Genomic DNA, 27,226 nt, shown 5'->3' with positions numbered 1-27,226 from the left:
GCAGGTGGATTCTTAACCACTGTGCCACCGGGAAGCCCAGTTTGCATTTTCTCGATTACTATTGAGCATCTTTTCATGTTTGTCCAACTTGGATTTGCCTTTTTTGTGGGCCACTTTAAGTCTTTTTTTCATTTTTTTCTTTATTCTGGATGTAGGGGATGTTTTCCCCTTCTTTGTGAATTATGTGTTGCAAGTATCTGCTCATTTTGCGGCTTTCTTTCCAGTCAATGGCAGTTTTTGATAAAAGTTTTATAATTTTAATGTATTCAAATTTATTAATCTTTTCCTTTATAGTTAATGTTTTATATGTTTTATTTAAATATCCTGAGGTAATAGAAATATTTCCCTACAGTGTCTTCTAGAAGTTTTGTTGTTTTTCTTTCCCATTTATGTTTATAATCACCCAGAATTGATTTTTATGTATACTGTGAGGTAGAGGGGACAAATTTCATTTTACTTTTTTTTCATTATCATACCCGATTGTTCCAGAACCATTCATTGGGGGGAAAGAACTGTCTTTTCTCCCATGAGTCTGCAGTGTCATTGGTGTCAAAAATCAAGTGTTTGTGTTCTGATGGGTCCGTTTCTGGACTCTCTCTTCTCATCTGCTGGTTTATATGTCTGTCCTTTCCCCCAAGACCTCACTGTGTTGATTATTACAGTTTTATTATAATAAGTTTGAATATCAGATAAACAAGTCCTCTCACGTTGTTTTTCTTCTTTAACTGTCTCAGCTCTTCTTAGCCCTTTGCACTGCCATATAAACTTTAGAAAGAGTTTGTCAAGTTCCACAACAAATCCTGTTGGGATTTTCACTTTGGAATGCATTGAATCTTTAGGTCATTTGGGAGAGAATTGACATCTTTAGAATATTGGATTGTCCAGTCTTTAACTCCTCTTTAATTTATCTCAGCAGTGTTTTATAATTTTCTTTGTAGATGTCTTCCATCTTATATACCTTTTGTTAGATGTATTGCTGGGTGTCTGATGAGACTATTGTGAATTACATCCTTTCCTTTTTTTTTAAGCACCATTTTCTAACTTGTTTTCTCACTTAGCTGGCATACATTGTTAGATAGGAATGCATGGAATTAAACTTTTGAGTTCTTGTAACATTTCTGAAAATATCTTGACTTTATTCTCATAGCTGACAGGTAATTTGGCTGAAATAGAATTCGGCTTGAGCTTATTGCCCTATTTTCTTCTACTGTCCAGTGTTGCTAGCGTGAAGTCTTGGCAGTCTAATTCTAGTTACTTTGTTAAGTATCCTGTTCTCCCTGGAAGCTTTTAGAGTCTTCTCTTGGTGGTGTTAGAGACTGAATCTTTTTTCATTCATTGTGGTTAAGTGTTTGGTGAGACTGTTTACTCATACCCTTCATGTACAAGAAATATCTTTTATTTTTATTCTCTTTGCCTTTTTTCTTTATATTCTAAGACATTTCCTCTATTTCTATTTATCTTTTTTTTGTAAATCATAATTATCAAGAATTCTTCCTTGTTCTGTTGTTATAGCTTTCTAGCATTTTTAAAAAATATACCATCTTGGGGCTTCCCTGGTGGCGCAGTGGTTGACAGTCCGCCTGCCAATGCAGGGGACGCGGGTTCGTGCCCCGGTCCGGGAGGATCCCACATGCCGCAGAGCGGCTGGGCCCGTGAGACATGGCCGCTGAGCCTGCGCGTCCGCAGCCTGTGCTCCGCAGCGGGAGAGGCCACAGCAGTGAGAGGCCCGCGTACCGCAAAAAATATATATATACCATCCTGATATCTTTGTTTATTTATTTAAAAATTTTTGTGCTCTTTTCTTTTCCTTGAATTGTATTTGCTTCTTCTGGATCAGGTTTTCTCTTTCTCCTGCTTTTTTGTTTTATTCTCTAGATTAGGAGTCAGTAAATATTTTCTGTAAAAGATAGGCTTTGCAAGCCAAAAGCAAAATTGAGGGTAGAATGTAGCTACTGATATAACAAGTGGGAGAAAACAAATTTCCACAGCATTTTTACTGACAGAATTTAACATATAATAATTGAGTTTTTTGTTGTACAGGTTTACTAGTGAGAATGAGGGGATTCTTCTTTTGGGGTAATAATTTGTTTAACTGGAGTTCAAAGTTAGTGTTTCCTATCAAAATTGATTGCAAAGATTCATCTGTTAGTGCTGATCTGTAATTAGACTCTATACATTCCATCTTTAAAGGTGTTTTTTTTACTGCAGGTGCTGCAGAAAACACTTATCAGTTCACCAGCATGATTGTTACTGAGTATATTCATTGCTTGGAAGGCGTTTTTAAAACTTTATTAGATTTTTCTCTTGAGATTTGTCTTTTAGCCTGTCATTACATTGCAGATTAATTACTTCCAATTGAAGGTTAGGTGATAACTCCTCAGTTGCACAGTTAAATGGATTTTGAAATAGCGATTTCGTCTGCATATACATTAAAATCTGAAAAACACTGCTGGAACTGTAGTTTGAGCCTGGAAGATAAATCTACTGCAAATTTGCGTGAGAATGGAGCTCTTGCTTCTTGTTGTAACTTTGGACAGCACAGTGATATGAGCGATGTCAGTAACATCTGTCAACTCATCAAGAGCCAAGGAAAACCACCTGATATCATTTGTCTTATTTTTTTAGTTGGCAGAGTTTCTCCCAGTTCCCTCACGTCTTTGAGAAACTGTTGTCGCCAAAAGGCCAGTTTTCTTAAACAACTTTTTCTCTGGACAGTTCTTCAATTGCTGCAATCAAACATGATTTAATTAACTCACCATCAGCTTTCTTTGGCTAACAACTGAGCCACTCAGAAACTTACTTTGATTGCAGCCTCATTTTCATTTTTGATTTTTGTGAGGAAATAATTTTGTGATGAGATGTTTTGCTTATATTTTCTAATTTTTCTCACCATGGCTTTCCTGTGAGTTGGGATTATTGTGATGAATGCTTAATATTGTCAACATATATTGTGTTCCTTCAGCACTGCTGTAGTATCATTGTGTAATAACCGTAATGCTTTGCCACCTAATTTGACAGTAAAATAATCCACACTTTACTGTGTCTTAAATGCATGGCATTCAAAGTCTGCTTTTCATGTTTTGACATGGTGGGTGTGCACTGGTAATGAAACAAAAAAGTATCATGACTTGGTGATATGTGACGTATTCAATATGCTGTCAAGTTATAACGGTCAGGGTTTCCCTGGTGGCGCAGTGGTTAAGAATCCACCTGCCAGTGCAGGGGACACGGGTTCGAGCCCTGGTCCGGGAATATCCCACATGCCACGGAACAACTAAGCCTGTGCGCCACAACTACTGAGCCTATGCTCTAGAGCCCACGAGCCACAACTACTGAAGCCCGCGTGCGTAGAGAGCCCGTGGTCCACAACAAGAGAAGCCACTGCAGTGAGAAGCCTGCGCACCGCAACAAAGAGTAGCCCCTGCTTGCAGCAACTAGAGAAAGCCCGCGTGTAGCAACGAAGACCCAACGCAGCCAAAATAAAATAAATAAATAAATAAATAAGTAAATTTATTTTTTTAAAAAGTTATGGGCTTCCCTGGTGGCGCAGTGGTTGGGGGTCCACCTGCCGATGCGTGGGGCGCGGGTTCGTGCCCTGGTCTGGGGGGATCCCACGTGCCGCGGAGCGGCTGGGCCCGTGGACCATGGCTACTGGGCCTGCGCGTCCGGAGCCTGTGCTCCCCGGCGGGAGGGGCCACGGCAGTGAGAGGCCCGCGTACCGCAAAAAAAAAAAAAAAAAAGTTATACTGTCACAAATTCATGGTATGCTGAGCATGAGTGTAAAGTGATGAGAGAGCCACAGCCACACCTACGGTCTCTTCTGCTTCTGCTCAGCTCTCAAAGCAGCCAGTGTAATACGTAAATGAGTGAGCATGGCTGTGTTCTGATAAAACTTTATGGATGCTGAAATTAGAATTGTATATAATTCGCGTGTCATGAAATGTTATTTCATTTTTTTTCCCCCAACCGTTTAAAAAATGTAAAGACCATTCTTAGCTTGCTGACTATTACAAAAACAGGTAGCAGGGTAGATTTGGTCCTTGGTTATATTTTAATGACCACTGCTCTAGATTTCATCGTTAGCTTTTGTTTTTCTTCATGTCTCTTGATTTAAGAAAGGCCTGGAGAGCTGATGGATGTTCTTTGCTGGTCTTTTGGTAGGTCTGTGTCTCCATAGGCCTTTCTTCTAAATGGAAAGCCTGATGGGGCATTCGGTACGTGAGTGGGCCGTGTGCATCTCTAGGTGTCCAGCAGCATAGTAGTTCTTAACCTTCTTTGTGCCATGCACCCCCTTTGGCAGTCTGGTGAAGCCCATGGGCCCCTTATGATAATGTTTTTTTTTTTTTTTTTTTTTTTTTGGTACGCAGGCCTCTGACTGCTGTGGCCTCTCCCATTGCGGAGCACAGGCTCTGGACGCGCAGGCTCAGTGGCCATGGCTCACGGGCCCACCCGCTCCGCAGCATGTGGGATCCTCCCGGTCCGAGGCACGAACCCGTGTCCCCTGCATCGGCAGGCGGACTCTCAACTACTGCGCCACCAGGGAAGCCCATGATAATGTTTTTAAGTGTATAAAATATGTTAGATTACAATGGAAATTGATCTTATTGAAACACAGTTATCAAAATATTAAAGAACAAATGGGGTAAGAGTAATATGCTCTTTATAAATGCACTAAATAGTAAGATCCAGCGTTAGGTCTAATTATTGTAATTTTGACATAGTGATGACATAAAAGATATTTTGAGGTCTGCAATAACGATAATATATGAAAGTGCCTGTGATTTCTAGTGGTGACAGTCGCAGCTGCTGCTAATACTACTGTGGTTTGTTGCTGTAGTTCAAAGCAGAAGAAAATGCCAAATGTCAATTTAGAGGTTGATGAAAATAATGTGTGATTTTTATTACTATCCAAGTTCATTGAATTCTATCCATAGACCCTTGGCCAGAGGCAGGGCGGGGTGGGGCCATCTCTGGACAGCAGGTTAAGAACCCTGAGACAGAGTGAGTGGATAGAGTGTTTTTCTCGTGGGAGTTGCTCCCAAATGTCAGAATATGGAGGAATTCACTCTGGGGTCTTAGTACCCATACAAGAAGACTTGGCTTTTATCAGACATTTTAATACATTTCTTTAGCGAATAGCTCTCTTTTTGCCCAGGGTAAATTTTTTTTTTTTAATAAATTTTAAAAATTTATTTATTTATGGCTGCATTGGGTCTTTGTTGCTGCGTGCGGGCTTTCTCTAGTTGCGGCGAGAGGGGGCTACACTTCGTGGCGGTGCACAGGCTTCTCATTGTGGTGGCTTCTAGTTGCGGAGCATGGGCTCTAGGCATGCGGGTTCAATAGTTGTGGCACTTGGGCTCAGTAGTTGTGGCACTTGGGCTCTAGAGTGCAGGCTCAGTAGTTGTGGCACACGGGCTTAGCTCCGGGCATGTGGGATCTTCCCGGACCAGGGCTCGAACCCGTGTCCCCTGCATCAGCAGGCGGTTTCTTAACCACTGTGCCACCAGGGAAGTCCCCAGCCCAGGGTAAATTTTTGTTTGATTGTATTCTGCGTTGGGGGTGGGTGGGCAGAGATAATTTGTTACAATAGCTTTGTTTGTTTTTATGTAGAATTTTAAGTCATTCTCATTTATAGCCCTATTTCTCACACTGCACCCTAAGCCCAACTTCCAAATTATAACTTGCTTTTTGTTTGTCAAAAATTTGCCAGGAATTTGTTGAACTTTTCTTAATTCCTAATGAGTGTACTTCATTCCCTGTCTCCTATACACACACTATTTTAGGACTATTAATTTTTATATTTCTATACTTTTATTTCTGTGGAATTTCAGGAGGCCATATGAGTTCTATATACCATCCTGAATCAAATGCAAGAAAATCTTTTACTTAAAAAAGAAGAAAAATACTTTATGTAGACTCCTTTATAAAACATAAAAAAGTTGTAATATCGTGTTCTTATACTTTCCAAATTATATAGAGAACAACAGACATCGAAGCAATGAGTTTATAGTTAGCTGCATGAAGAAAAGTATTTAAGCAATCATTTGTATATTGTGTATTTCGGTGCCCTCTGAAAAGAATCATATCAATTAGGAATACTTCTCTATAGTAAAACAATGTAGTTGATGATTGTCCTCGTTTTATAATGTTGCCAAGTCATCTCATCTCTTCATTTAATACAAATAAGTCAGTTTTGTTACTACTTGTAGTAAAAGGGGTCTGCTTCAGTACTGCAGGCCCCCACATCTTGTGCGGGGGAGGGGGAACACATACTCACCCATTTGGATCCTCGTAATATTTTGATTCAGATGCACTGAATAGAATCTCATGTTTGATTGAGCTAAACTTCTTGTGAACTGTTGCATATTGAATGATTTTTTGGTTCTCCCTGTGCCTACTAAATAAAATTAAAGGCCAAAACCAAGGTAAACATAATAATTATGACAGGAGTCAGCCAACTTTTTCATAAAGGACCAGATAAGTGCATCTTTTTGACTTTGTGAGCCATATCGTCTCTGTCACAGCTAAGCAGCCATAGATTAATGAATGAATGAGTGTGACTGTTCCAGCAAGACGTTATTTATAAAAGCAGGAGGCCAGGCCTAACCCCTAACCCGAAGCTGTTTACAAGTTGGTATGTTGGAAAAGGGTGCTCTTTTCTTGAGGACTCAGAGATGAGAAACTTGGAGGCTTGAAGATTGGATTGGTTGGTAGTCTTGTCTGGTGTAATGAAAATAAGATGTACAGTGAAGCCCTTGTCAGGTTAGGCAACCTTCTCAGCTTGTTTGGATTCTTCAGGCAGGGGGCAAATTCATTTTCTAGGCCATAGTCAACCCTCCAGTGGTACAGCTTCTAGCTTGGAAGTTAAACATCAAAGGTAAACCATTAAACTGGACCACCTAGTATATTTTGTGATTCTCCTTTGCTGCCTTCCTCGGTTATGTGAGGGTAGATGAGACCAGCCCCAAAAGCTCTGGAGCAAGGTAATTGGCCAATTTAATGACAGACATATCATCTCTTCCTGAGATCAGAATAGGAGCCCTTTGGCAGTTGGGCTTTTTTAAAATAAACTTTTTAATTGAAATGTATTGGTTGGTATTGGTTGTAATTATACAGCTTGATACATCTGTGTCACCAAGTATAGACACCTCTGTAACCAGTACTTGGAAATTTTTATATGCAAAGTGCTTTAAGTTGTCTGCTTTGATCACCTCGGGCTGCTTCAGGGTCAGCTGCCATACCTGAGTTCCTGTTCCAGTGGATGCCTGTGTTTGTAGCTGTCACCTTGGGGCAGCTCCAACAACAGAGTTAGAAGACTATTTCTGAAAGTAAAATTAACTTAATTACAGAGAATGGGGCAATTCTTTCTTCTCATCATTGCTGCCACATCCTATGCCACCAGTGCTGTGAGTTATAGGGAAAAAATAGGCTTTGGTATGTGTGACGTATCTCACTTAGTATAGCGGATTTTCAATTGGGCCATTACAGTGTACTTGTTCTTTTATGAAATGACGATCTATTGAGTTAAACCGTTTAAAAGTATAGTCCATGCAAAGGGAGAAATAAAATGTGAACTATAATTCTGTAGTTCCTTTATATCAAATAATTAAGACATAGGGCTTTAGTCTTTCTTTTTTCTTTTCTTTTTTTCTTTTATTGGGGTATAGTTGTTTTACAATGTTGTGTTAGTTTCTACCGTACAGCGAAGTGGAGTTCCCTGTGCTATACAGCAGGTTCTCATTAGTTATTTATTTTATACAGATTAGTGTATGTATGTCAATCCCAATCTTCCAATTCATCTCACCCCCCGGGGCTTTAGTCTTTCAATTCAGTAAAGTACAGTATACAAATTCAGAATCTTCCCTCAAACCATCTTTAAGGATAGATTTTTTTTTTTTTTAATTCTGGAAAATTTCATATACTCAAGAACGGAAAGAATAGCATATGAAACCCCTACGTACCCATCTCCCAACCTCAACAATGATCATGGCCAGTCTTTGCTTCTTCTTTATAACCAGATTGTTTTGAATCATGCTAGGTTTTAAAAATTGAAAATGTAATTTTCACTTAGTTTAGGCACTTTGGAAACTCTACATCACGGAAGAATTTGCAACGTAGAAAATCAAGAAGTAAGGACTATGATGTATATAGTGATAATGATATCTGCAGTCAGGAATCAGAAGATAATTTTGCTAAAGAGCTTCAACAATATATACAAGCTAAAGAGATGGCAAATGCTACTCAATCCTTATCGCTTCCTGAAGAATCTGTGAAGAAAGAGGGAGCAAAGGATATCCAGAAAGGTAAAGGTAAGAGTCCAATTATTTTATCATTTAAAGTTATCTATAGAAGCAGTCACATTTGTCCACATATGGATGGGGGGGAGGGGTTCGCTTGCATTTTATCTCATGATAAGATCACGTTTTCCTGGATCTTTACACCAAATGTGAGCTGGTCACTTGGTGTACAGATGCTTAGTTTGCGGGAGGAGCGGAGAGTGCAGGAGGGTTTTCAAAGGACGTGACTACTTTGAAAGGGAGAATGCTAAATCCCTGTCCTCAGCATGTGTGAAGGACAGGAAATACCTGTTTGCTGTCCTCTAAAGAAGAATGGGTTTAATTAATTTCTGGGATGGTAGTGTGGCCGACTAAACTCAGAAATATATTCTTTTAGATGACTAAAATGAAATTAAGCCACAGATAGGAGAATAAATGACAATTGTAAATGAAATTCTTAATCTTCTCATTTTATTTTTTTTCCCTCTTTAAATGTTCTTCTATTTAAAATGGATCTATAGATAAACTTAATATATAAAATGTTTTCAGGGAGTAATCTGACAGCCATATATGAGGTCATTTAAAACATTTGAAGGTTTTACTGTTACAGTGCTATAGCAGTTCCTACTTAGATCCATTGTACTCTGAACACTTCGGAAGGATCTGGCTGATGGCTAGCAAGATTGATTTCGTGAATTATCTTGTTTTTTCCCCCAATAATGCCTTACATATTTTCACAAAGAGTTAATTTGGGATCCACAGTATATTAATCCAAGCGCTTCTAGAAAGACAGGTCCGCATCATCCTAGTTATTACGCTTCGAGCAGTGGAGAAGTTTTCCTGGATTATTAGAGAATATACTTCTTAAGAGTAAACTGCTATTGGACTTTCATATCACCTTTAAATTGAACTTTCTTGCTTTTAGCTGTTAAACAAAAAAATAAAAATAAAAACCTTAAAGCTGTTCGCAAGAATGGTAAACAGAAGAAAATGAAGCGAAAATGGCCTGGCACTGGAGACAAAGGATCAAACGCTTCCCTGAGGAAGAGTGGCTCACAGGAGCAGGTATGAGAATATACGCCTGTCTGTCGGAGGGCACTGCCTGCCCTTGGATTTTTATCTTGCACCCCAATGGGATCTCCTCTTACCTCCAGTGCGCTCCGTGGGTTCTTCTTTCTCACTGTTGGGTGGCCTTCCCTCACACTCGTTACCTGCCAGCGCCCACTCAGGCCTTAGTGTCGTACCTGTTGCCCCTGTATACACGCACACAAGCCCCCTGATTTCTGAGGGCTGTGCAAAAACAGATATGGGAGGCAGAGAGAATATAAGATAGCCATGAGGACATTCCAAAGGCCACAGAGTCTTACAGAGTTTCTACTCTTAAAGTCCCTGGTCTGTTGGTTTTTGACTCCCTCTGGAAATTAAAAATGAATATTTTTGAGCTTTGACCTTATCAGACAGTCCCTACCCTCCTGGAATTTTGATTTTGCTTTGTAGAAGTTCCTCTTCCTTGGTCTGCAGATGTAATCACGGTAGAACAATAAGTGAGTCCTCTGGACTCTGCTTTTCTGAGGGCTTCTAAGCTGGATGGCCACCTTTTTGTTGTTAGACTTGGTTCAGGAGGCAAGAGTTGAGGGTGGTAAACTGTTAGAAATACCAAATATTATAGATTGAAATGTATTTATATAAAATCTGTTTTACAAAGGAGGAATCCGAAGCCCTAGGGTTTAGGTAACTGCCTGTAGTTACAAGGGCCAGGGCAGGGCTAGACCCAGGCAGTTTCCCTTTCCTTTGTTTTTTTTTAAAATATATATTTATTTACATATTTATTTATTTATTTGGCTGCGCCAGGTCTTAGTTGATTCATGCGGGATCTTTAGTTGCGGCATGTGGGATCTAGTTCCCTGACAACCTGGGCCCCCTGCACTGGGTGCGTGGAGTCTTAACCACTGGACCACAAGCAAAGTCCCCCCTTTTGTTTGGTTTAGATTGACTCAAATGATTATTCAGCCAAAGCTGACAGCCCTGCTACATGAGGAACAAATGCAAACATATATGTTAGAATTTAATAACATAATCAAAATAAAACCCAGAGTTAAAACTGACATTTATTAGACACATAATTTTGATGGTGCTAAGTGGAAGTCTGACATTATTGCAAAGTAGATCACATAAATATACAGCCAGCTCCCTTCTTTGTACTTACTGAATTCCTAAGACTGTATGCGGGTATATGGTACGTAGAAGCTGTAAGTTGTACCACAAGTTAACACACTAAAAGTGATTTATGTTTCTAAAGACGTAAAATGAAATTCCCCTTTTGTTTTCATACCTTTATTGCCATTTTTGAGGGTATATTTCTAATTATGTTTGTTAATTTGAGCTCATCAGTACACTCAGCTCACACGTAGTGAGCATCTCGCTGAAATGAAAGATCACACTACTTTTGCTTTACCTTATGATTTTGAGGTTTGTCCCCATTGTTCTAAAGAGCCTTGTTCTTAGACTTCACTTTTTAATCAGAAGTAGTGGTACTTTCCTTCTAAAATTTTTAAATTAATTTTTTAAAACGAGTGATGGAATGCTGTTGAAACTGACAGAACATTAATTTTTTTCAACTGATGTACAAAAGTCCACATCTTACCTGCAGGCCAATTCAGAAGAGTTACTTTTTAATGTTGTTAAAGGTGGTTTAAAATAATTTTGTACGGCCTTCCCTGGTGGCGCAGTGGATAAGAATCTGCCTGCCAATGCAGGGGACACAGGTTTGATCCCTGGTCTGGGAAGATCCCATATGCCGTGGAGCAGCTAAGCCCATGCACCACAACTACTGAGCCTGCACTCTAGAGCCTGCGAGCCACAACTACTGAAGCCCGTGTGCCTAGGGCCCGTGCTGCACAACAAGAGAAGCCACTGCAGTGAGAATCCCGCGCACCGCAATAGAGAGTAGCCCCCGCTCGACGCAACTGGAGAAAGCCTGCACACAGCAACGAAGACCCAATGCAGCCAAAAATAAATAAATAAATAAATAATTTAAAGAACACATTTTTTTGTACAATGGAATAAAATATTTAATTTTTTATTTCTCACATTTAGTTTTTTGTTTTTGTTTTCAAAGGATGGTAAACCTAAAGAGAAGCAGCAGCCTGTGAGAATGAGTCAGGGATTCATCAACCAACATACGGTGCAACGCCAGGGAAAACAAATTTGTAAATATTTTCTTGAAAGGAAATGTATTAAGGTATAAAAAATGTGTAAGCAAAAATATACTAAAATGTAAGATATAGCAAAAATGTACTAAAACCAACTCCTCTTTCCATTAGACACTCCAAAAGCATACCTGTACAATTTTAGAACTGTTTCCTTCTGGGAAAGTTTCAATTAGGAAATTTTACTGAAATATTCTTTTATGTTTAGGAGAGAGAGTAGATAATTTTTTTTAAATGCTTTGTGTTAAAAATATTAAGGACTTGACAGATTTTTAAGCAGATATATATATGTGATGTGGTTATGATAGCTCGTTAAGAATTAGACTGTACTGCTTCTAAGACTTTGTTTTCTTCTAGAATCATTAAGTAGGAATTGTAATGACTTAACTATGAGGAATAATGGTTTTTCCTTGTCCCTTCTTTTGGCCCAGGGAGACCAGTGTAAATTTGATCATGCTGCAGAGATAGAGAAGAAAAAGGAAATGTGTAAGTTTTATGTACAAGGATATTGTACCAGAGGTGAAAACTGCCTGTATTTGCATAATATCCTTTATCACAAGGTACAGTAACTTTACTGTTCATAAACATTTACATGAATGTAAGATTTTGAGTGAAACCAAGTGTTTTAGCCATGGCAAAATTACATTATCCAAGCTCAACTCAGTATTGAAGTGATTAAATTGTACACACATTTTTTTTCTTTTTCCCCCAAGCAAGAGTCTTTAGAAATTCTCTCAAATGCACATCCTCTCAACCTGGGTAGTGTAACAGCTTCATGAGACCTATTCAGACCTATCCAGAAAAACTTCTCTGAATTTCTGCTGTGACCTCCACTAATTGAATCTATATTCATGTAATCTACTTCATAAAAGAGGCAGGAATTGCACAGTTTGGGAGTACTCGTTTTCTGCACATTCAGTATTGTATAGAGGTACATTGTCCCTTAATTTGAAGAGTAACCCTAACTCTTCAGTGTAAATGGTCTAGATATGTTGTAAAAATACAAACATAAACATGTTAGGGTAATTGGACCTTTGATCAGCACAAAAGTTGTTTTCCTTCAGTCGTTCAATAGAAGGAATCGCAAATTCTAACTTGAGAAATTTTTCCTAGAAAACAATATCGAAGCTGTATAAATTGTTCCTATTTTATACAAGCCTAATATATGAAGGATCCAGATTTGTAAGACATATCATTGTCATTGACTTTAATCCCCCCACCGCAAAAGAATGCTTTAAAAATAATCCCATTTCTCAAAGTATTTAAAGTACACATCCCTCTCTTATATTGGTGAAATATACCTGTAGTTTATTTTAAGAATGGATATGAAGGAAAAAAGTGTCCTGTGATAGCCAATAAACTTTATAATCATCCTAAAATTAGATTTTTCTTATAACCCAGTTAACAATTTACTGTCTCATATTTTAAATAGAGAATTTGTTTCTACTAGTAGAAAAGAACTTTACATAGGAAAAATAAAGTTACTAAATTAATAACAAATTATTTTAGTTGGATTACGGTTGTTCTTTTCCTTAACATTTGGGTTAACATGAATATCCTTGCAAGTTTTACCATACAGGAGCAAAATGTTATCAGGGAGAACATTGCAAGTTTTCACATGCTCCCCTGACTGCTGAAACACAAGAACTGTTGGCTAAAGTAAGTATAATTTTAATTTTTCTTTCTCTCTTTTTTTTTTTTTAATTTTTTAAATTTTTTATTTTATTTTTGGCTGTGTTGGGTCTTCGTTGCTGTGCACGGGCTTTCTCTAGTTGCGGTGAGCGGGGGCCACTCTTCGTTGCGGTGCGCAGGCCTCTCATTGCAGTGGCCTCTCCTATTGTGGAGCACGGGCTGTAGGCGCACAGGCTTCAGTAGTTGTGGCACGTGGGCTCAGTAGTTGTGGCTCGCGGGCTCTAGAGCGCAGGCTCAGTAGTTGTGGCGCATGGGCCTAGTTGCTCCGTGGCATGTGGGATCCTCCCGGACCAGGGCTTGAACCCGTGTCCCCTGCATTGGCAGGCAGATTCGTAACCACTGCGCCCCCAGGGAAGGCCCTGTTTTTCTTTTTTAAAGAATACTTTTGAACTAAGGGTGGAATTTGAAAAGACGCTCACAGTTTCTTAAGGAGAGTGCCTCATAGGGTAGCATGTGGGTTGTATTAGGACTGATAATCTAAGGATTTACTTCAGTTTAGAAAATTCATTTGTATATTTTTCCTTGTAGCTTAAAGGAAAACTTATACTTACTGCTGGTGTAAATTGGAATGTTCTTAAAACCTTCAGTGTAGTTAGCAACCTTAGTAGCTAAGTTAACCAGAGGAAAACAAAGCAAATAGGAGAAATAGTACTCCTGTTATACTCTTAGAAGGAAAGTTAAGGATCATCAGTTGATAAATATTTTAGGGTTACATCAAAACATACTTAAGTAGTTATTTCAAAGTTTTCTTCAAATATTCTTTCAGGTGTAAGAAAAGATAATTGAAAAATAATAGTCGTTTATGTTCTTTCATTTCCCATGTATTAATTGGAGCTAGTCTCTTCAAAATTAAACTGAAATATAAGTGAAAATAAAAGATTCTTTTAAAACCAAACCATTCCATCTTGCGGCAGAAGTTCCCTTGACTATATTGCAAATATTAGAAAGTCAAAGGTCCTTGTTTCTGGATATTTTTAGTTGTGAAATATGAAGGGTTACCCTGGAATTAGAAATTATACCAAATATTTGGTTGTTCATTAGCATGAATGTATGTGGAAAAAATGATAAATGTAAAAGTCATTTTCCAGTTCCACTTATAGTAAATATTATTAGATAATTACTAGGATGAATATTGTTGGAATCTTTAGAAAATTATAAGAGTATGATGATGTACCTGAATTTAATGCATAAAAATGATTGCGTGATTTTTTTTTCCCCCAAACTAGGCTTTGGATCCTGAAAAGAAGTCGTCATGAAAGTAAAATGCATAAAAAAGGTAAAATTAATGATTTAACACTTTTTTCCCCCTCTGAAATGTCTCTAGAAATTGGCATGAGGACATAGGCCTTTTTACATTTTCTCAAATAGAAGTCTTTTTCTCTCTCCTACCCCACTAAAAACTTATAAAATATTTGATACATATAAATATATATGTGGCTCTCCATGGACCTGCTTCCCTTTCTGGATTTGTCACTGTCTTTTTGTGTTTTTATTCTTCTGTTTTGTTTCTTTGTAAATTTACCAAATGTGTATGATTCACCAAATATTATATTTAGTTTTGCTTGGGTTTGGATATTAAACAGTATCATATTCTATACTTATTGGTGACTTGCTGTTTTCACTCAGCATTATGCTTGTAAGATTCATTCATGTATATGCATGCAGCTGTCATTCATTTTTACTCTTGTATAGCATTTATTCTATGAATATGTTACAAATTATTTAGTCATTCTACTATTGACGGACATCGAGGTTATTTTCAATTTTTAAAATATAAACTGTTATTATAAGTAACTGTTTCACATGTCTTCTGATGAAAATGTGGGTGAGTTGTCCTGAGTGTACCAAGGAATAGAATTGTTGTATCATCTTAAAACTTAAGATAATACCAATCTTTTCTGAAGTACTTATAACAGTTTTTATTGCCATCAACTGTGTAAAAGAATTTCTGTTGCTCCCCACTCACTAATGCTTTATATTGTCACGACTTTAAATTTTTGGACCAATTTAGTGGGTGTAAAAATGGTGCCACATGGCTGTATTTTCATAAAGTTCAGCATTTTTTCTTAAGCTTACTGGCTTTTGAGCTTCATCTCCAGGGAAATGCCATTAATGTCTTTTGCCTATGCTTCTGTTGGGCTGATTGTCCTTTATAAATTGATTTTTATATACAAATTGTTTGTGACGTATGTGTGACAAGTCTTCTCCCATTTTGTGGGCTGTCTTTTCACTTTTTTAAAGGCGTTTCAGTGAGCAGAATTACTTGTTTTGGCGATCTTTTTCTTTATGGTAGGTTTTGTGTTTTGCGTCTTACTTAAGAAATCCTTCCCTATCATGAGGCTGTAAAGTACTTTAATTTTTTTTAGGTTTTTGGAGTTTTGCTTTTTACATTTATATTTTAATCCTTTGGAAATTCTATCAGTTAACAGTTGTCACAATAATGGTGTTTAAAACCAACCACAAGACTCTCAGTAGCATATAAAAGTAAACATTTCTTTTTCCATGCATCTGCAGGTTGGCTGGGAATAGGCTGATACAGGCTGGCTCTGGCTGGGTTGGTTGTGCTTCATAAAGCAGAACCACTGGGATGGTTCTGCCCCACATTTGTCTCACTCTCCTCCTGGGACCAAGGGGCTAGCTGGGGCATGTTTTTCTCATGGCATTGGCAGAAGGACAAGAGGGCATGGCCCTGTTTGTATCACATCACGTTTACTTACAACCCATTGACCAAAGTAAGTCACATAGGCAAGCCCAAAGTTAGGGTGTAGGAAAGTATACTCCACTTTCTGTACTTTCCATGTGGGAGGAGTTGCTAAATTACATGAAAATTTTTCTGAAGGGACCTTGAGGGAATTGTGCTAAGCAGAATAAGTCAGAGAAAGAAATATACCGTTACGATTTCACTTATGTCTAAAAAACAAAACAAATGGACAAATAAAACCAAACCAAAATCATAGATTCAGAGAACAGAGTGGTGGTTACCAGAGGGGATGGGGATTGGGCAGTGGGTGAAACAGGTGAAGAAAGGGGTCAAGAGGTACAGACTTCCAGCAATAAAATAAATAGGTCATGGGGCTGTAGTGTACGGCATGGTGACTATAGTCAGTAATGTTGTAGAGCATACTTGAAAGTTGCTGAGAGAGTAAATCCTAAAAGTTAAGTATGTATGGTGTTAGGTGGTAACTAGACTTACTGTAGCAATCATTTCTCAATCTATACAAATACTGAGTTATTATGTTGTACACATAAAGCCAGTATAATGTTATATGTCAATTATACCTCAATAAAAAAATTTTTAATTACACGAAAAAGAGGGTAGCTGTGGGTATAGGGAAAAGGGAAGAATTAAGACTAATTGATTTTTTTTTTTTTTTAAACAGTGTGCTATAGGGACTTGATTTTCTTTTTTTACCCCATACGGATAACCAATCTCCCAGAACCATTCAAATGAAAAGACTGCCCTTTCCCCACTGATTTGTAATGCCCCCTCTGGTATATATCGAGTTTCCTTCAAACAGAGGTCTATTTCTGGGGTCTCTGTTCTGTTCCTTTTGTCTTTTGCTCTAGTACTCTACTGCCTTAATTACTGGAGCTTTGTTGGATTTTGATATAGTTTGATAATTTTTCTAATGTTGTTCTTCAGGAGCACCTTGACTGTTTTGGACCCTTTTACTTTGTTAGTTTTTTAAAAAACAGCTTTGTTGAGGTATGATTTATATATCACTTGTTGTAAGTGTATAATTCAATATTATTTGGTAAATTTACAGAGTTGCATAGCATCACAAAATCTAGTTTTAGAAGGTTTTTGACACCCCCAAAAGATTCCTTTTACCCATTTGCGGTCACTTCCCAATCCCACTAATGAATTTTCTAGATTTGCCTTTTCTGGGTATTTCATATAAATTTCAACATGTGGTCTTTTTTTGTTTTTGTTTTGTTTTTTTTATTTTTGGCTGAGTTGGGTCTTCTTTGCTGCGCGTAGGCTCTCTATAGTTGAGGTGCGTGGGCTTCTCGTTGCAGTGGCTTCTCTTGTTGCGGAGCATGGTCTCTAGGTGTGTGGGCTTCAGTGGTTGTGGCACACGGGCTTAGTTGCTCTGCGGCAAGTGGGATCTTCCCAGACCAGGGCTCGAACCCGTGTCCCCTGCCTTGGCAGGTGGATTCTCAACCACTGCGCCACCAGGGAAGCCCCAGCATGTGGTCTTTTGCTTCTGGCTCTTTTCATGTAGTGTAATGGTTTTGAGATTCATCAATGCTTTAGCATATATCAGTGATTTTTTAAAAAAATAATTGCTCCATTATTCCATTGTATGGATATACCACTTTTTTAAAATCCTTTCAACAATTGATATTTGTGTTGTTTCCAATTTTTAGTTATTATGAATAATTCTGCTGTGAGCATTTGTGTATGAATCTTTGTGTTGTGGACATACTTTTTTTTTTTTTGGAAAATGAGAATTCTAAATATATTGTCAAAATATGCCTTGGAGATAGCACACAAAAGCAATGTTACGAAGGTACCAAATGCGTAAATGAATATTCTCTTGAGGAACTTCTCATCTAAGGACTTTTTTCCCTTTTGGTGGTACAATTAGGAACAGGTGGGTTTTTTTTGTTTTTTTTTTTTCTTTTTTGCGGTACGCGGGCCTCTCACTGTTGTGGTCTCTCCCATTGCGGAGCACAGGCTCCGGAAGCGCAGGCTCAGCGGCCATGGCTCACGGGCCCAGCCGCTCCGCGGCATGTGGGATCTTCCCAGACCGGGGCACGAACCCGTGTCCCCTGCATCGGCAGGCGGACTCTCAACCACTGCGCCACCAGGGAAGCCCAACAGGTGGGTTTTGTGAAACTTTTTGGTGCTGGTGGGTGGCTGTCAGTTCAGGGTAGGTTTGGACCTGTGTTATTTTGAAGTACTTTTTCCTCAAGCAGGGATGACTTATTTCTAGGTCATGGGATCAAGAGGTGACTACTTGAGATCACAGAAAACCTTAGGTTGCATCAAGGAAGTATTGGTAGACGGAAAAATCAGGATGAGCTTGTTATTAGCTTTGCAGACATACATTTTTATTTATCTTGAGTAGGTTACTACTTTAGTGGAATTTCTGGGTCCGACAGTAAATACATGTTTAACTTTTTAAGAACTGCCACATTGTTTTACAAAGTGGCTGCATCATTTTACATTCCAGACAGCATTGTAGGAAGATTTTAGTTTCTTCACATCCTCACCAATGCTTGTTATTGTCAGCTGTTTTGATTATAGCTTTTCTGTTAGGGGTGAGCTGGAATCTCATTGTAGTTGTAATTTGCATTTCTCTAATGGCTAATGGTGTTGAGCATCTTTTCATGTGCTGTTGGTGGATTCAGATCTTTGCCCATTTTTTAATTGGGTTGTAAGCTTATTATTGAGTTGTAAGAGTTCTTTATATATGTTGGATACAAATCCTTTATCAGATATATAATTTGCAAATATTTTGTCTCAATCTGTGGCTTTGTCTTTTTGTCCCAATTTGTGCTGGCCTTTTAAAAAGAGTGTCTATTGAAGCATGAACGTTTTCATTTTGTTGTAGTACACTATCAGTTTTTTTCCATCATGGATCATGCTTTTGGTGTTTCATCTAAAAATTCTTTGTCTAATCCAAGGTCACAAGATTCACTTTTATGTTCTAAATTTGTTTTAATAATTTTAGCTCTTATATTTATGTCTGTGATTCATTTTGAGTTAATTTTTGGGAATGGTGTGAGTTAGGATCCAAATTTTTGTTTTGCATATAGATACCCAATTGTTCCAGCAAGCATTTAAAAAAACTACCCTTTCCCCACTGAGTTGCCTTGGCACCTTTGTCAAAAATCAGTTGAACTAAATGTAAGGATTTATTTCTGGGCTCTCAGTTGTGTTCTCTTGATCTATAATGTTTATCCTTATATACTGTCACTGTCTTGATCACTATAACTTTTTATTTGTTCTTTGGTATCCGAGGGGAATTGGTTGCAGGATCCCACAAATACTAAAATCCATGGATGCTCAAGTCCCTTATATAAAATGGCATATTTGCAAATAACCTAAGGACGTTCTCTTGTATGCTTTAAATCATCTCTAGATGACTTATAATACCTAATACAGTGTAAATGCTGTGCAGATAGTTGCTGACGCATGGCAAGTTCAAGTTATGCTTTTTGGAACTTTCTGGAATTCCTTTTCCCAAATATTTTTGATCCACAGTTGATTGAATCTGTGGATGCGGAAGCTGCAGATATGGAGGAGTGACTGTACTAAGTTTTGAAATAAGGAATTGTAGGCTGTCTAGTTTTGTTCTTCTTTTCCAAGATTGTTTTGGCTATCCTGTATTTTGCTTTTCCATATAAATTTTAGGATCAGCTTGTAAATTTCTGCAAAAAACGTATGCTGGACATTAAAAGGATCATACACCATGATCAAGTGGGGTTTATTCCAGGAATGCAAGGATTCTTCAATATATGCAAATCAATCAACGTGATACACCATATTAACAAATTAAAGGAGAAAAACCATATGATCATCTCAATAGATGGAGAGAAAGCTTTCAACAAAATTCAACACCCATTTATGATAAAAACCCTGCAGAAAGTAGGCATAGAGGCCTCAACATAATAAAGGCCATATATGACAAACCCACAGCCAACATTGTCCTTAATGGTGAAAAACTGAAACCATTTCCACTAAGATCAGGAACAAGACAAGGTTGCCCACTCTCACCACTCTTATTCAACATAGTTTTGGAAGTTTTAGCCACAGCAATCAGAGAAGAAAAAGAAATAAAAGGAATCCAAATTGGAAAAGAAGAAGTAAAGCTGTTACTGTTTGCAGATAACATGATACTATACATAGAGAATCCTAAAGATGCTACCAGAAAACTACTAGAGCTAATCAATGAATTTGGTAAAGTAGCAGGATACAAAATTAATGCACAGACATCTCTGGCATTCTTATACACTAATGATGAAAAAATCTGAAAGTGAAATCAAGAAAACACTCCCATTTACCATTGCAACAAAAAGAATAAAATATCTAGGAATAAACCTACCTAAGGAGACGAAAGACCTGTATGCAGAAAATTATAAGACACTGATGAAAGAAATTAAAGATGATACAAATAGATGGAGAGATATACCATGTTCTTAGATTGGAAGAATCAACATTGTGAAAATGACTCTACTACCCAAAGCAATCTACAGATTCAATGCAATCCCTATCAAACTACCAATGGCATTTTTCACAGAACTAGAACAAAAAAATTCACAATTTGTATGGAAACACAAAAGACCCCGAATAGCCAAAGCAATCTTGAGAGAAAAAAACAGAGCTGGAGGAATCAGACTCCCTGACTTCAGACTATACTACAAAACTATAGTAATCAAGACACTATGGTACTGGCACAAAAACAGAAATATAGATCAATGGAACAGGATAGAAAGCCCAGAGATAAACCCACGCACATATGGTCACCTTATCTTTGATAAAGGAGGCAAGAATATACAGTGGAGAAAAGACTGCCTTTTCAGTAAGAGGTGCTGGGAAAACTGGACAGGTACATGTAAAAGTATGAAATTAGAACACTCCCTAACACCATACACAAAAGTAAACTCAAAATGGATTAAAGACCTAAATGTAAGGCCAGAAACCATCAGACTCTTAGAGGAAAACATAGGCAGAACACTCTATGACATAAATCACAGCAAGATCCTTTTTGATCCACCTCCTAGAAAAATGGAAATAAAAACAAAAATAAACAAATGGGACCTAATGAAACTTCAAAGCTTTTGCACAGCAAAGGAAACCATAAACAAGACCAAAAGACAACCCTCAGAATGGAGAAAATATTTGCAAATGAAGCAGCTGACAAAGGATTAATCTCCAAAATTTACAAGCAGCTCATGCAGCTCAATAACAAAAAAACAAACAACCCAATCCAAAAATGGGCAGAACACCTAAATAGATATTTCTCCAAAGAAGATAAACAGATTGCCAACGAACACATGAAAGAATGCTCAACATCATTAATCATTAGAGAAATGCAAATCAAAACTACAATGAGATATCATCTCACACTGGTTAGAATGGCCATCATCAAAAAATCTAGAAACAGTAAATGCTGGAGAGGGTGTGGAGAAAAGGGAACACTCTTGCACTGTTGGTGGGAATGTAAATTGATACAGCCACTATGGAGAACAGTATGGAGGTTCCTTTAAAAACTAAAAATAGAACTACCATATGACCCAGCAATCCCACTACTGGGCATATACCCTGAGAAAACCATAATTCAACAAGAGTCACGTACCACAATGTTCATTGCAGCTCTGTTTACGATAGCCAGGACATGGAAGCAACCTAAGTGTCCATCAACAGATGAATGGATAAAGAAGATGTGGCACATATATACAATGGAATATTACTCAGCCATAAAAAGAAATGAAATTGAGTTACTTGTAGTGAGGTGGATGGACCTAGAGTCTGTCATACAGAGTGAAGTAAGTCAGAAAGAGAAAAACAAATACCATATGCTAACACATATATATGGAATCTAAGAAAAAAAAAATGTCATGAAGAACCTAGGGGTAAGACGGGAATTAAGACACAGACCTACTAGAGCATGGACGTGAGGATATGGGGAGGGGGAAGGGTAAGCTGTGACAAAGTGAGAGAGTGGGATGGACATATATACACTATCAAACGTAGGGTGGATAGCTAGTGGGAAGCAGCCGCATGGCACAGGGAGATTAGGTAGGTGGTTTGTGACCACCTAGAGAGGTGGGATAGGGAGGGGGGGAGTGAGGGAGACGCAAGAGGGAAGGGATATGGGAACATATGTATATGTATAACTGATTCACTTTGTTGTAAAGCAGAAACTAACACACCATTGTAAAGCAATTATACTCCAATAAAGATGTTAAAACAAAAAACCAAAAACTATGCTGGGATTTTGACAGAGTTTGCATTCAATCTGTGGAGGATTGCCGTGTTAATAATATTGAGTCTTCTGATCTGTGAACATCTTCATTCATTTAGATTTTTTATTCTCTCAGTGTTTTGTAGCTTTCATTGTACAAGTGTACTGTTTACACTTTTTCTGTTAAATTTATTCTTACAGATTTTATTCTGGTTGATGCTGTTGTTGAATGGAATTGGTTTTTAAACGTCATTTTTCGGTCATTCATTTGCTGTATTTAGAGAGAGAATTAAGTTTTGTTTATTGATCTTGTTTCCTGAGACTTTGCTGAACTCACTTATTAGCTCTAGTAGGGTGTGTGTGTGTGTGTGTGTGTGTGTGTGTGTGTGTGTGTGTGTGTGTGTGTGTGTGTGTGTGTGTGTGTGTGTGTGGTGTCCCTTAGGAATTTCTACATGTAGGATCGTGTTATCTGGGAGTAAAGACAGTTTTACTTCCTCCTTTCTAATCTGTGTGCTTTTTATTTCTTTTTCTTGCCTGATTTCACTGGCTAGAAACTCCTTTACAGCGCTGAATAGAAGTGAGAGAGTGGGCATCATTGTCTTTTTCCTGATATTAGGCAAAAGCGTTCAGTCCTTCATCATTGTGTGTAATTTTTGCTGTAGGTTTTTGAAGCATACTCTATTAATTTGAGGAAGCTCTCTTCTATTCCTAGTTTATTGAGAGCTTTTATCATGGATGGGTGTTGGATTTTGTCAAATGCTTTTTCCACTGTTGAGATGCTCATACCATTTTTCCCCTTTATCCTATTATACGACATCCTACATTAATATGGCATATTTGAACATGTAACCAGTCTTGTGCTCTTGAGATAAATCTGCTTGGGCATGGTGTATAATCTACTTCATATATTTTGGGATTTGCTTTGCTAATATTTTATTAAGGATTTCTATCTTTGTTCATAATGTGTATTCCTGTGTAGCTTTTTTTTCTTTGTGATCTCTTTTTCTAGCTTTGGTATTGGTAATACTGGTCTCCTAGGGTGAGCTGAGTAGTGTCCTTTCTTCCTTTATTTTCTGGAAGAGTTTTTGAAGGATTAGTATTATTTTTTCTTTAATTGTTTGGTAGAATTCACCAGTGAAGGCAGCTGAGCCTGAGCTTTTCTTTAACGGAAGATTTTACAAACAGATTCAGTGTCTTTCCTTTTTATAGGTTTATTCAGATTATTTTTTTCTTGAGTAAGTTTTGGTAATTTGTACTTCTTATTAATTTTTCCATTTCATCTAAAAGTTGTCTACTTTATTGGTATAAATTTTCCATAGTATTTTATAATCCTTTTGATTTCTGTATCAAAAAGATTTTTATATCAAAAAAAGATTTCTATGTCAAAGATTTTGATTTCTGGGGGACATCCCTGGTGGTCCAGTGGGTAAGACTCCATGCTCCCAATGGAGGGGGCCCGGGTTCGATCCCTGGTTGGGGAACTAGATCCTGCATGCATGCTGCAACTAAGAAGCCCGCATGCCTCAGTGTACTGCAACTAAGATGTACTGCAACTAACGTACTGCAACTAAGATCCAATGCAGCCAAAATAAATAAATAAATAAATATTTAACATATAACAAAGATTGTATTAAAAAAATGATTTTGGGGCTTCCCTGGTGATGCAGTGGTTGAGAGTCCGCCTGCCGATGCAGGGGACATGGGTTCGAGCCCTGGTCCAGGAAGATCCCACATGCCGCGGAGCAACTAAGCTCGTGAGCCACAACTACTGAGCCTGTGCTCTAGAGCCCGTGAGCCACAACTCCTGAGCCCATGTGCCGCAACTGCTGAAGCCTGCGTGCCTATAGCCTACGCTCTACAACAAGAGAAGCCACTGCAATGAGAAGCCCGTGCACCACAATGAAGAGTAGCCCCCGCTCACCGCAACTAGAGAAAGCCCGTGCGCAGCAGCGAAGACCGAACGCAGCCATAAATAATGAATAAATATATACATACATACATACATACATCTTAAAAAAAACAACTGTGTTAAAGTATACCTTACATGCAATAAATTGCACCCATTTTAAGTGTGTAGTTTAGTGAATTTTAACACATATACATACCCATGTAACCACTACCACAGTTAGCACCCCAAAATGTCCCCATGTGACACTTTGCAATCCATTCTTCCCCTCCGTCAGGTCCCAGGCAACCACTGGTACTCTTTCAGTAAGGAAAGATTCATTTTGCCAGTTCTAGAATTTCATGTAGGTGGAGTCCTGTAATACACTCTTTTGTGTTTGTGTCTTTTGTGCAGCAGAGTGCATTTCTTTTTATTGCTGAATTGTATTCTTTTGGATGGATATACTTCAGTTTGTTTATCCACGCATCTGTTGATGGCCATTTGACTGTTATCAGTAAAACTGCAGTGCACACTTATGCTCCAGCCTTTGTGGCGGTACAGTTTTTTCTTGGCTGCACCGCACTGCACGTAGGATCTTGGTTCCCTGACCAGGGATTGAACCAGTGCCCCCTGCAGTGCAAGTGTGGAGTCTTAACCGCTGGACCCACCAGGGAATTCCCCTGCAATTTTAAATAAAAGTAGTGATAGTACACTTTTGTCCTAGATGTTAAAGGAACTGCTGTCAATACTTCCTCAATTGACTGCAATCTTTGCTGTGATTTTCTGGTAGATACTCTTTATCAGATTAAGGAAATTCCCTTCAAATGGTAGTTTGATAAAAGTTTCAGAGGTTTTTGTTTCTTTGTTTTATAATCGTGAATAGATGTAGATGTTGGATTTTTTGGAATTCTTTTGAGATGAGCACGAGTTTTTCTATTCTGCTAATGTGACGAATTATATCTATGGGTTTAGAAATGTAAAGCTACCCTTGCATTCCTGAGATAAACAAAGTTTTCTAATTTAAAACTTTTTGAATGTTTTGGCATAATCATGATATTCTCTTCTTAATATCTGTAGCATCTGAAATTATAGCTGCCTTTTTATTCCTTATATTGATTATTTGTGCCTTTTATTCTTTTTTTTTATAAATTTATTTATTTTATTTATTTACTTTTGGCTGCCTTTGTTTCTTTGTTGCTGTGCGTGGGCTTTCTCTAGTTGTGGCGGGGGGTGGGGGGGCACTCTTCGTTGCAGTGCGCGGGCTTCTTATTGCAGTGGCTTCTCTTGTTGTGGAGCATGAGCTCTAGGCACGAGGGCTTAAGTAGTTGTGGCACGCGGGCTCAATAGCTGTGGCTCGCAGGCTCTAGAGCGCAGGTTCAGCAGTTGTGGCACACAGGCTTAGTTGCTCCGCAGCATGTGGGATCTTCCCGAACCAGGGCTCAAACCTGTGTCCCCTGCATTGGTAGGCAGATTTTTAACTACTGCACCACCAGGGAAGCCCCTTTTATTCTTTTTGATCAACTTTTCTGGAGGTTTAACAGTTCTATTATCCTTTATAAAGAACCAACTTTGCTTTTGTTACTTCTGTTTTATATTAATCTTCCATTTCATTAATTTCTTTATTATAGCATTCATTTTACATTCTTTGAGCTTATTTTGCCTCAAAATTGATTGTTTCCTTTTGTAATACATACATCTAAACCTATAAATTTCTCTCAATGTACTATTTGATTTATATTCTTGAAGTTTGTTTCATTAAATATTTTTTATCAAGGTAGTATATTTAGATAGTTTTAAAAGTCATGTAGTTTTACAAGGATTATCATGGAAAAACAGCAAAATGGAAGTCCTTCATTTCATGATTATTTCTGTAGATGCTGAAAAGGCATCCTCCAAAATTCAACGCTTGTTTCTTACTTGAAAATAAATACTTGAGAAGATAGAAATGGATGGATGCTTTTTTTTAAAAAATTGTGGTAAAATACACATAACATATTTACCATCGTAACCATTTTTAAGTGTAGGATTCACTGGTATTTGAGTACAGGCATATTGTTGTGCAACCATCGCCACCATGCATCTTGCAAAACTGTAACTTCATACTCCTTAAAGAAGAACTCCCCATTTCACCCTTCCCCAGGACCTTGGCAATCACCATTCTACTTTCTGTCTTTATGATTTTTGACTACTCAAGGTACCTCTTGTAAGTGGAATCATACAGTATTTATCTTTTCGTGACTGACTTATTTCACTTAACCTGTATCTTCAAGGTTCATCCATATTGTAGCATATTTCGGAATTTCAGTCCTTTTTAAGGCTGAATAATATTCCATTGTATCGGGACTTCCCTGGCGGTCCAGTGGTTAAGACTCCATGCTCCCAATGCAGGGGGTGCGGATTCGATTCCTGGTCGGGGAACCGAGATCCCACGTGCTGCACGGCGCAGCCAAAAAATTAAAAAAAAAAAAAATTCCATTGTATGTATCTACCACATTTTGCTTAACCACTCTTCTGTCAATGGTTACTTGGGTTGCTTCCATGTTTTAACTGTTGTAAATAACGCTACTGTGACCATGGATGTGCAGGTATCTTTTGGAAACCTTGCTTTCAATTCTGAGTATATACCCAGAAGCAGAATTGCTGGATCATGTGATAATTCTATTTTGAATTTTTTGAGGAACCGCCATACTGTTTCCCAAGAGGCTGTACCATTTTTACATTTCCACCAACAGTACACAGGGTTCCAATTTCTCCCATTCTCATCAACACTTGTTATTTTCAGTTGTTTTGACAGTAGCCTACCTAATGGGTATAAAAGGTGGTTATCTCATTGTAGGTTTGATTTGCATTTCCCTGATTAGTGATGTTGAACACCTTTTCATGAATACTCTTTTACTTGAAAGAATAACTCAGAGGCAGGGGGACTTCCCTGGTGGTACAGTGGTTAGGAATCCGCCTACCAGGGCAGGGGACACGGGTTTGATCCCTGGTCTGGGAAGATCCCACATGCCATGGAGCAACTAAGCCCGTGTGCCACAACTACTGAGCCTGCTCTCTAGAGCCCACGAGCCACAACTCCTGAGCCTGCACACCTGGAGCCTGTTCTCTGCAACAAGAGAAGCCACTGGAATGAGAAGCCCGCACACCACAGCGAAGAGTGGTGCCCGCTCAACAGAACTAGAGAAAGCCAGTGTGCAGCAACGAAGACCCAACACAACCAAAAAAAGAAAAAGAAAAAAAAAAAAA

General features: G+C 38.3%; 2 protein-coding genes across 7 annotated transcripts in view; one reads left to right on the top strand and one right to left on the bottom strand.

Moving 5' to 3' along the window:
- The window catches only part of TMEM87B (transmembrane protein 87B), a 278,511-nt gene that overhangs the window by 121,883 nt on the left and 129,402 nt on the right, over nucleotides 1-27,226 (bottom strand). The gene's annotated exons all lie outside the window — the stretch shown is intronic.
- ZC3H8 (zinc finger CCCH-type containing 8) overlaps nucleotides 1-27,226 on the top strand; it is a 51,840-nt gene that overhangs the window by 5,705 nt on the left and 18,909 nt on the right. For 3 of the 6 annotated variants that reach the window (XR_012325608.1, XM_073791137.1, XM_073791136.1), the window contains exons 3-8: nucleotides 8,072-8,309; nucleotides 9,202-9,341; nucleotides 11,395-11,517; nucleotides 11,917-12,030; nucleotides 13,037-13,144; nucleotides 14,404-14,453. Coding sequence is in view for 5 of the 6 variants with exons in the window: in XM_073791137.1 (XP_073647238.1) it covers nucleotides 8,072-8,309; nucleotides 9,202-9,341; nucleotides 11,395-11,517; nucleotides 11,917-12,030; nucleotides 13,037-13,144; nucleotides 14,404-14,433 (753 nt within the window). In the remaining variant the exon portion in view is untranslated. The remainder of the gene's footprint in view (nucleotides 1-8,071; nucleotides 8,310-9,201; nucleotides 9,342-11,394; nucleotides 11,518-11,916; nucleotides 12,031-13,036; nucleotides 13,145-14,403; nucleotides 14,454-27,226) is intronic. The other 3 variants (XM_073791141.1, XM_073791138.1, XM_073791139.1) reach the window with 3 other exon arrangements.

This window comes from Tursiops truncatus, chromosome 14, assembly GCF_011762595.2.
Source record: "Tursiops truncatus isolate mTurTru1 chromosome 14, mTurTru1.mat.Y, whole genome shotgun sequence".
Classification (NCBI taxonomy): Eukaryota; Metazoa; Chordata; class Mammalia; order Artiodactyla; family Delphinidae; genus Tursiops; species Tursiops truncatus.
This window is presented reverse-complemented; position numbering and strand designations above follow the sequence as displayed.